The sequence below is a fragment of the Dasypus novemcinctus genome, chromosome 21 (assembly GCF_030445035.2).
Source record: "Dasypus novemcinctus isolate mDasNov1 chromosome 21, mDasNov1.1.hap2, whole genome shotgun sequence".
Taxonomy (NCBI): domain Eukaryota; kingdom Metazoa; phylum Chordata; class Mammalia; order Cingulata; family Dasypodidae; genus Dasypus; species Dasypus novemcinctus.
Genome location: NC_080693.1, coordinates 48750694 through 48761782, shown reverse-complemented (window position 1 = coordinate 48761782; position 11089 = coordinate 48750694). Strand labels below are relative to the sequence as shown.

The 11089-nt window shown below is 46.7% G+C and overlaps 1 protein-coding gene across 3 annotated transcripts in view; it reads right to left on the bottom strand.

Moving 5' to 3' along the window:
* Nucleotides 1-2581: 2581 nt before the first annotated feature.
* The window catches only part of C21H17orf67 (chromosome 21 C17orf67 homolog), a 28625-nt gene continuing 20117 nt past the window's right edge, over nucleotides 2582-11089 (bottom strand). For all 3 annotated transcript variants that reach the window (XM_071210552.1, XM_071210553.1, XM_071210550.1), the window contains 2 exons: nucleotides 4490-4627; nucleotides 2582-3017 (listed from right to left, as the gene is read on the bottom strand). In XM_071210552.1, the coding sequence (XP_071066653.1) occupies nucleotides 4511-4627 (117 nt within the window). In that variant the 3' untranslated portion in view covers nucleotides 2582-3017; nucleotides 4490-4510. The remainder of the gene's footprint in view (nucleotides 3018-4489; nucleotides 4628-11089) is intronic.

Here is an 11089-nt window from a genome sequence, read left to right as displayed (position 1 = left end):
TCAGGGCCTCCTGACCCATGTGGTGAACTGGCCTATGAGCAGTGCTGATGCGCGCAAGGAGTGCCATGCCATACAGGTGAGTCCCCCATGTAAGGAGTCCCACTAGCAAGGAGTGAGCCCTGCAAAGAGAGCCGCCCTGTGCGGAAAAAAAAGTGCAGCCTGCCTAGGAGTGGCGCCGCACACATGGAGAGCTGCTGCAGCAAGATGACGCGACAAAAGGAAACACAGATTCCCGGTGCTGCTGACAAGAATGCAAGCCAATACGGAAGAACACACAGCGAATGGACACAGAGAGCAGACAATGGGGGAGGGGGGCAGAGAAATAAATAAAAAATAAATATTTTATTAAAAAAAAGGAATGAAGAGCTGATACATACTACGACACGGGTGAACCTTGAAGACATTATGTTGTGTAAAATAAGCCAGAAACAGAAGTACAAATATTGAACTTCACATATGTGAAATATCTAAAATAAGCAAATTTAAAAAAACAAAATAGAGATTATCAGGGGTTGGGTAGGGGAAGTTATTGCTTAATGGGAACAGAGTTTGGGATGATGAAAAAGTTTCAGTAATGGAAGGAGGTGATGGTGACACACCATTGTAAATGTAACTCATATCACTGAATATAAGTGGTTAACATGGAACATTTTGAGTTGTATATATGTTACCATGATAAAAAAAATTTTAAAAGATACCACCTCAGCCCTCAAGAAGCTCATTTGAGAAAACCAGTTAACCCAAGGGAAAAGGATATCAGCTTTAAGGCACAAGTGCAAAGTGTTGCAAGGGGGAGAGGACAGAGTAAGGAGGAACCGCCTAGGTTCAAATCCCAGCTCCTCCACCCCCTGCCATGTGAACTTGAATGAACTACCTGTGGTTGGCAGAATACTGGCCCCTAAAGATGTCCCTCTCCTAATCCCTCAAACCTGTGAATGCATTACCCTACATAGCAACGGCAAATTAAGGTTGCTAACCAGGTGACTTCAAGATAAGGAGATGATCCTGGATTACCCAGATGGAACCAATGTAAACACAAAGGTCCTTAAAAGTGAAGAGGGAGGCGGAATAGGAAGTCAGTGATAAACGAGAAAGACTCCAACCGCAACTGCTAACTTTCAAAATGGAAGAAGGGGCCAAGGAATGCGGCAGCCTCTAGAAGTGGGAAAAGGCAAGGAAACAGATTCTCCCCTAGAGCCTCCAGAAAGGAATGCAGCCCTGCATTCTTGTGGTTTTAGTCTAGGGAAGACCTGCGTTGTACTTCTGACCTACAGAACTGCAAGATATTAAAGTTGTATTGTTTTAAGTCACCAGATTTGTGGTGATTTGTCATGTCTGTGATAGAAAATTAACACATTACCTAAGTTCTAAACCTCATCTGTATACTGGGGACAATAACCATATCTACCACAGAGAGAAGGTGCAACGATTAAATGAGGTAGTGAGTGTAAAAGGCCTAGCGCGTCCTCTAAGCTGTTGTGTAGAGGAGGCCAAGGTGCCACTTTCTGTGGTCATTCCACATCTGGGTTCATCCAACACCAGCCACCTCCACCATGCCATCCAAGTTCAACTCCAATGAAATAGAAGTCATGCACCTATGGTGGACCAGTGGAAGTCAGTGCTACTTCTGCCCTGGCTCCCAAGACTGGCTCCTGAGTCACCAACTGGTGACCGAAGGGTCCAAGGCTTATTGTGAAACTGACCTCTCAGAACAGAGAGACCCAGACTGCAGTGACACCTTCTGCCACTACTGACCATCAAAGCCCTTAAGGAACTATGCAGAGACAGAAAGAAGCAGAAAAACATCAAGCCTGGTGGAAATATCACTTTTGGTGAGACTGTCAACATGCCTAACAGATGCAGCACTGATTTTAGCTAAAGGACTCTCCAAAATCATTAAAGAGATTTTGCGGTTCCCCACTCTATGGGCTGTGATGTTGATAGCTGCCACCCTCATGACATCATAGATGACATCAACAGTGGTGCAGTGGAATGCCCAGCAAGTTAAGAACTACAAAGGAAAATATTTCAGTTAAGGGTCATTTGACAACCAGGGGGAAGGGGAGCCTAGTGCACAGTTTGGCCTACAGTGAGCATAAAATAAAGGTTGGTATCATTATTACCTGTAGGGTCAGGAACTCTCTTCCTAGACTAGCCCACCCTGGTCTCCCTGGGAATGTGTCTACCTCTCAAGTCCAGGGTGATACGGGCATCCCTCCTCACCTCCTTTCCCTGGAGCCGTGCAACCCCCTCCCTTGTCCTCTGAATTTCTGCTATTGCTGGTCTCTGATCGTCCAGTCTCTGATTTTGGGGTTGTGGGGTAGGGAGATGTGCTGGGATAAGGAGCCACCCAATTTCCATAGGGTATACTCCGGGTATTAAGTCATGGCTCCATTTCCAGAGCAAATAATGTCTTTCTGAGAAGAAAGGTTCTTGTGCAGAAGTGCTGGATGCTCACATTTTCATTCATTCATTTAATGAACAGTAAGTTTTCTGATTCTGAATTCATGAAGATAAACAAGGGAGGAAAATCTCTGCTCATCTTGTAGAGAAAGAAAATAAGGCACCACAGACAGAGATTTAACACTAATATTTATTCAGGCAGAAAAGGAGAAGGAAAAAAATAGGAGACAACAAAAAACACTCAGCAGTCCTAAGAATTGCACTCGGGTCCTCTGAACAAGGCTTCCCCCAAAGTCTTTAGGGCACCCAGTCCTGCCCCAGTTCCTGGGCTAGCATTCCTAGACCCACTGACTCCACATAAGATTCTGGTTCTGCCCACTCTTACAAACTGGGTAGCCAGGCCATTTGGGGTTCTACACTTTAAGCTATTTAAGTATTCTTTGCAGGTTGGTAAAATGAAGCAGCATATATATTTGCTATCAATCCCCCAAGCAACCTTTTGTATGCCCACACTTCATAGAGTCTGAAGAATCCATTTCCGGAGTTTGGAAGCAAATTAAAGGAGCCTCATCCTGTTTTGACAGTATCCAGGTCGTTGCCTATAAAAATGCTCGCTGGAAAAGAACAAAAAAATAATGTCAGGAAGAAGAGGAGGATACTAATAATGAAGAAGGAGGAGAGGAGAGAGGAAAAACAGGAGAAGCAGCAGAAGGCTCAGAAGTAGAAGCAGAAGAAGCAGTAGCAGAAGCCAGAGAAGAAGACATGGGCCCAAACTACCATTTCCCACACATTCGCTATGCACGGGTCAGGGCAGGTCTATTTTCCATTCATGACTGGGGCATGGAGAGGCCAACCCAGTTCTGCCTGACTCGAGTCTGGGTTCCTAAGTGTTTTCAGGCAGAAGCCAAGGCAGGGCTTTCAGAGAGGGCAGGCGAAGGTCCTCGATTCAGGGGACAGACAGCACGGAAGCCCAGGACTCAGGCGCCGTTCCAGGCACACTGGGCCGATGGCCTAGAGCTGGGCTCTACTGGAAGGACCAGAAGATGGCTGTCGGCCCAGCGCAGCCCCTGCCTCTTGAAAGCAGAACGTCCATTCCCTTCCTAGCTGGTGCTCCTCATTGTTTGTGACCATCCCTCAAAGGGGGTTCCGTGGCCTGCCCAGTAAGACTAGGCAGTGTGGTCCACGTGAAGTGCACAGGGCTTGGAGCTGTCGACAGACACACAGCGCCACCGCCACTGAGCACGGGTTAGCAGCTGCACCAGGCTGAGGGGTGTTAGGAAGTCCATGAGGAGTGTATGTGACAGCACCTGAGAATTATGAGCAACCATGTCTAAAAGGAGCTTTCCTGCTTCAGTTCACAGTAGCACAAACTAAACAACAGCAACAATACAAGATTTCTCTTAACCACAGGTGGTAAAGTGCCGGCTTTTATCAGGCCCTGCTTGGTCCATGAAATTCACAGAGGGGGAGTGAAATTCACAGGGTTTAACTTCTGAAGGAGGTTCTACTTCACCTGCCAGGATTTGGAAAGAGGGAGGGAGGAAGTGGAGACAGGCAGGCAATCAGGGAGGAGCAAAGAGAGGTAACAAAGGGCAGACCCAGGAAATGCTGCGTGCTGGGAACGCAGAGCCCAAAAGTCCAGGTGGACCAGAAAGTAAAGCCAGAGGAAGCGGGAAGGCAGAAGGGGTGGAGTGCGGCAGATGCCCGGCCTTGAGGAAGGTGCTGGGGCAGCGGCGAAGGAGTGTGAGACCCAGTAAGAAGGTGCTGGTCCTGGCCTCAACGGTGATGCCTGCAACGGGCACCACTGGCCACCCCCGCGGATGCTGACCCCACCTGGAGCAAGTCGGCCTGCACAAGCCACCCTTCCGCAGATGTGCGTTCCAGAGAGATCTTTCTCGATGGCAAATCTGGTCATGCCCCTCCCTATTTTGGATCGCTCAGGGCCTCAATGGGAATCAAGCTCCCACCCAGGGCTTCTCTCCACCCTGCTTGTCTCCCTCTCCTGCCTCCCTCCTGCCGTTCTCCAACCCATACCAGCTGGCCAGCAGGTTCCCCTAACACCATGCTCCTAGGAGGAGGGACTTACCAGAGGCAGGCCCTGAACCCCTTACACGGGGTGGACGACATTCCTGTCGCAGTGGGGCTTGCAGTGAGGATTCAGCCAGTGCTCCAGGAACTGCTCCTCGGCGCGGTGCTCCAGGCGGAGCAGGTGGTGCATGTACTCCTGCCGAGACAGACCCACGCTGAAGAGAGACGCTTACCCCCCGGACAGCCCGGCTGCAAACGTTCGTGGTGTGGCTGTGCCTCCTGAGCCACGGCGCAGCTGGGCTGAGAGGGAGGGTGGGAGACCACCCGGGAGGAGGAACCTCGCACCCACGCCTCTCTGGAGGGAAGACGAACCAGGCAGACCCCAGGATGGGCAAAATGAAGACGTCTGACAAAACCAAGTGCTAAAGGGTATGTATCCATGGGAACGCAGGTGCCCGGCTGAGGGGGTGTGACGTGGAGCAACCACTCTGGACACTGACTGGTATTAATTTGTAAAGCTGACCTCAGGTGCCTGAGAGCCACAAATTTCCCGCTTAGTTTACATCCTGGAGCATGCACCAGAATCACCTGGAGAGCTTGTTAAAACACAGATTCCTGGGCTCCACTGCCATTTCTGACTCAGTGGGCCTGGGGTGGGGCTGAGGAATCTGCATTTCTAACAAGTTCCCAGATGCTGCTGCTGTTCACTTTGAGAACAAAGGAAACTCTTGTCGCAGGAGACACATATGAGAATGTTCACAGCAGCAGTATTTGTAATAGCAAAACTGGAAGCAAGCCAAACATCTGTTACTAGGACAATGAAGCAATAAATTATGGCACAGCCACATGGTGGAATACTGTGCAGCGATGAACATAAATTAATTATAGCTACACACACCAACATAGATGAGTCTTCCAAATAGCATGCTGAGTGAAAAGAGCAAATCCAAGAAATCCACATTTATAGTGTGATGCCATTTTTATAAAGCTCAAACTTAAAAAACTAAGCAATGTGTTGTTTATGACTGCATGCATTTGTGATAAAAACCATTTTTTTAAGACAAGGGATAACCATAAGAAAGCTGGAGTGGCTATACTAAGATCAGGCAAAATGGACATTAAAACAAAAAAGGTTAGCAGAGATAAAGAAGGATATTTTGTAAAAACAGTTTGGTGGCTCCTCAAAATGTTAAACATGGAGTTATCATATGATCCAGAAATTGGGTATATACCCAAGAAGAATTAAAGCATATGTTCACACAAAAATGAGTACACAGATGTCCACAGCAGCATTATTCATCATAGCCAAAAAGTGGAAACAACACAATTGTCCATCAATGGATAATGGATAACCAAAATGTGTCATGACCATAAAATGCAATAGTATTTGGCCACAAAAAGGAATAAAGTACAGAAATATGCTACGACCTTGAAAACATCATGCTGAGTTAAAGAAGCCAATTGCAAAAGGATACATACTGTGTGACTCCCTTTACATGAAATGCATCCGACACTGCACATTGATGTCTCCACAACAGAAAACAATTCCTTGTCCTCTCCCGCCCATCTTTGTGACTGGCTCTCCATCCACTCAGGAACCCAAGCCAGAACACCAACTGTCATTGCCTCTCTCAGCCTCAAACCCATCCTGAGACTGAGCAGCAAGGTTTTGAGTCTATCTTCCAAATAGCTCTCAAATCTACTCCCTCCACCCCTGCCACCGCCCTCAGGCCTTCACCATTGTCCAAAGGCTGTCACAGCCTCCTCACCCATCCCATCTGACGTTCTGCCTCCCTGGCCCCACCTTCTCCACCACCTATGTTCCACCCCAACAGAGGGATCAGTCCAAAACACAGACCCAAACTGTAACTGCTCTCCTCAGAGCCTTCACTTGTACTGCCGGCCTAGAAGAATGAGGCCTGAAAGGGGAGGAGTGACCACTACCTCTGCCCCTTAGGTGTTGCCTAGGGCTCTGGAAAACCTCCTTGTAAGCCAGCAGTGAGGGTAGCTCCTTATAGGATCACCACGCTCCCCTGCTGGTCCATGGGCTGTCACTGTCCTTGACAAACTTAATCTTTAAGTTTTTCTAGAACCATCAGTTCTTCCTCAGAAGGTTCATATGAAAGGACCTGAATGAAGGGACTACTCACAGCAGGATTAAGCGGACAAACAAAGAATATCTAAGCACCCAGGAAGCCATGACCACACCAAGCGTGCAGGGCCAAGGGTAGGCAATGTGTTGGAGGAGCTCCTGAGAACTGGAGCCTTGAGGGAGGCACCCTGGAGAGCGGGGAGAACACGGAGGAAGCAGGAAGCAAAGACCCCACCCTCTCTCTCCAACTGCCCTCTGATCCCCTGCTGAACCCAACCAGAAGCCAGCCAGCCAGCCAGGGAAATGGTGAGGCAGTCCCTAGGGGTCAGACTCCTGGAGCACAGAGGGGAGCAAAGCAGGGTAGAGAATGACTTGGGGAAGGGTAGATGGAGAACAACCTGCAGCCATGGGAGTGAGGGGTGTGCAGTTGCCAAAAGAGCGGAGCAGGAAAGCAAGAATAACAGCTGTCCACGCATGACCACTTGGGTTCCTCTGCAAGCCATGGCTCAGAGGAGCCACTGAACACACTGATTCTGCCCGGGGAGGTTCTTTCTTGCTAAGCTCCTCTCACAGTTGAGCTCCATCCTGGCACTTTAACAACATGACGGTCACTGCCAGCCTATAGGGGAGTCCTTCTCTTGCCAACATGCCTTGGTCTTCAGCAAAGTCAGGTTAGGCTGAATTTTCTTTATATTATTTCTCATTGCATTTTATTTTACAAATAATACAAGAAACAGGAAAATGATAAATCAACAGGATGCTTTTTCATTAAAAGAATGAAGTGTTTTCTTCTCTTATCTTAATCAGTTACCAAAGTCTCCCCACCTTGTCTTTCACCTCCCAGTGCAATCTCTGGCCCAGGGGCACTGCGCAGACTACCAGAGATGGCTCCGCAGATCTCTGTTCACAAAACAACTTGGCTAGTTAAGACCCAGTGCCCAAGTTTCGGCATTCTCCTCCCTCCTTCCTCTTCCTCACTTCCACCCCCACCGTCCAAAGAGCCACTCAGTGTCATGGATGCTCCTGAACACTCTTGGTCATGCCTTTCTCCCCACCCCCACTGCCTCTGCCCTGGCTCAGCCACCAGCCTTCCCACTGGCTCCCCACCACCGCCTCCCTACCTCTCCTCTTACCTCCACCCTCTCCCTTCCACACCACAGACAGAAGTGGGTTTTTAAAATATGAAAAATGAAAATGCTGTGTTGGTTTTATATTTATTTCAACAGTGATACATACTTTTTTGAAGTTGTAAAAAAATAGAAAGCTATAAACAAGAGAGTAAAAAATCTCTCTCTTGGATTTTGTCTACCTCTTTCTTCTTTATCCAGTCTCAAAGTGATGCTTACAAACACACACACACAAAAAAAAAAAACTTACCCACACTGTTTTTTGTCTTGAAATACTTGTATGACTCCCATTGGGCTCACAAGAAAGTTCCAATTCTCTAAGGTGCCCATGATCTGGCCTCACCCACTTCCTGAGTCTCTTCTCTCACCATCAACCTACTTGAGTTTTGCTTTCCTTCTTTCTGTAAATGGGCGATGCTTGCTCTTTTCTCTGAGCCTTAACACATGCTATTCCCTCTGCCTGGGACCCCACTTCTCCCTGCCTCACTCCTACCTGACTTTTCAGGCCTCAGCTTAGATGTTACTTCTCCAGGAAGCTTTCTCAGATTCCCTCTGTTTCTGCCTCTGTGGTGCCCAGTACCCCAGACTTCCCCCAGCATCCTGCTGGTCTCTCTGTTTGGCAGTGACCTCACCCTGAGATGAGGGGTTTTATTGCCTATTTCGTAGATTTAGTGGAAGTGTCTGGTCGATCAGCTCACATATTGGCATGTAAACTTGATGTGCCCTCCAAGAGAGAGTTGGTAGAGATAGGAATGATTTTTAATTTGGAGGATAGATGTTGTTGATTCTGCTCTGAATGCACCCGGGCACTGTTTAATTGTATGATGCATGCTGTTGCAAAGTATGCAAGAAACAGATCCATATAAACATATATAAACCAAAAACAGCAGCTCATTAATCGGAGAAGTGGCATTTCACCTTGGGAAAAAGATACATTTGGTTATATCTGGGACACAAATAATTTTGGCATGTATAGATATAAAAATCCTGAATCATGGAGACCCTCCTATGGCATTTATAAAGCTTTAACAAAGAATCTGGTCTAGAATTTTAAGTTTCTAGAAAGTCTGTGTCCTATATTAAATATGGTTATTTAAAAAGAAAAAAAAAAGTATGCAAAGGAATGAAGTATGAAGTATCAAATTTTCCTGATTTTTTTGCTTTCCCGCAGGACCCATGCAGTTTGAATTTGTTTTGGTTATCATTGTTTTCATTCAACTCATCAAAATGTACCCGATGTCCTAGTCTCTAGGCCGCTGGTGGGCTGGGAGTTTTTGGGCCAGCCAGGCAGATGAGAGAGCTCCTTGTGGGACCCAATAATCATCCCCCAGCAGCTCCCTGGACATGCTGTGAGTTTTGGACTGAATTTCTGCCCTGTCTGGAGAGACTTTGGCCAGAAGAATAGTAATTGGGAGGAACAGGAAGGCAGTGTGGAGTCTTGTAAATAAGGAGCAAAGACTTCCCAGTGCATCGCATTTCTTTTCAACTATTTCATGAAAGCAGCACACTGAAGGAAACCCACGTTGCTTTCCTCTTGCCAGTTTGTTTGCCAAGAGCTATGGTATGGAGACCAAGAGGTCTTGAGTCTGGGTCTGGTTTAAATCCAAACCATGCCAATATTGCTTTACTCCTCCAGCCTCGGTTTATCCATCTGCAAGATGGAGATTGTACTAGCATTTACTTCATGGGTTGCCAGTATTAAGTGATACAAATGAAGTCCTGTGCCCAAAAAATAGTCTCCATTTGTCCTTCCAGATCTATTCTTTACTCTCCTTCATGCAGCCCTGTGCCCCAGGTGGCTGACCCAGATGAACAGTAATCATAGACCCTCTTGTCCTGTGGCCTCCCTGGGGTTTGGCCAGGGAGAGGCACCAGCCGGGGACTGGAGGGTAGGAGGGAGAGAGGCCGTGGTATTTTCTCCCCTGGAGGACTTGAGCAGAGTTGCTGCCTCCCTCTTCTGAAGGCCACGGCTCCTAGAGTGCTGCCTGCTCCTGCTCCCATTCCAGCAACCACTCCCTCCCCTTTCCCCGTCCTGTCTAGGGGTTGTAGCCCCAAGTGCTTTATCATTTCTTGTTGCTTTCCATTAATTCTGCCCACACCTTTGTAAAAAGTCTCTTCATCAGACTCTCCTGAGTTACCCAAATTCCTGCTGGGGCCCTGATGTTACAGATGCTCAGCACACCATTCCTGGCACATATTAAGAATCCAACATATATTAGCTGTTCATTTTTGAAGGTATTAGATAAGAAAGATCTGAGCAAGTCTTGAGGTTGTGGAGTCAAGCATCTATCCCAGGACCTGGTACACAGGAACCTAGCAATCAACGTTTATTGAACGAAAGACTAGAGTGACTGGCCTCCGAGTGTGGCCTACACACCCTCAGGGATCTGCAAGGTCAAAGCCATTTTCAGAATGCTAAAATGTTATTTGTTGTTGCACTGTCTTGATGTTACATAGATGGTGCCTTAGCAGGAATCAGGCCGTGCTAACTAATGGTGTTACATGGTCACTGCTCCTTCACCACCTCTTGGACTCAGCTAAAAAATAATAATAAATAAAATAAATAAATAATAAAAATTTCTAAATGCAAGTTTCACTGAAGAGCCTTCCTGATGAAGCCAAAAGAAATGCCACAATGGGAAGCCTGCAGGCAGCATAACAAAGTGCATTGGTTTCCCGGAGGAAGAGCACCTATGCCATTGTTTGTGTCAAGGATTGAACTAGCTGTTTTTTGGGTTTTTTTAAATGTGGGTATTTGGCAGGCATCTTTCTGAAAATGAACAAAGTGAACCTTTCACTTCAAGGAAAACAACTGGCAGTATTTGTTGCTAAATGATAAAATTCAAGCTGCCAAGGGGAAAGTAGAATTTTGGAAAACTTGTATCTGCTACCTTGAGTGTGAGAGCTTCCCAATACTTAAAGATTTTCCTGATGAGAATGGTGATGATATTAACAAATGTCACCACTGGGTTACAGCATTTATATCCTTTTATAGCATATACTCATTCACGTCCTCACTCATCTAATGCCTTTCCCATTCAGCCAGAAAATCCAAATGCCTTCTTGATGACAGTGACCAAGGTACTCCTCGGACATGGGTCAGGGCTTGGCACATGTATGACCTCCAGAAAAACTCACCAGAGAAATGTAAAAAACAAGTGCATGGATTCAAGAAATGACTGTTCTTCCTCAGCAATCTGACTAAATTCTCTTTGGAAGATTCCACGACATCTGTGTCAGTCTGCTCATTGTGATGGCCTACGCCAAATGTACAAAAAAAGCATCAAAGAGCAATATATATTTCACACTTCTGAACAGCAACTGAAATCACTGTTGAAGAAAAACAACCAAAACAGACGCACAGAGAGAACCCAGCACTGGTTTCCATGACATTTCACTATTTATTTAAAATGTTAGGAAAATGAATATGCCACAAAGG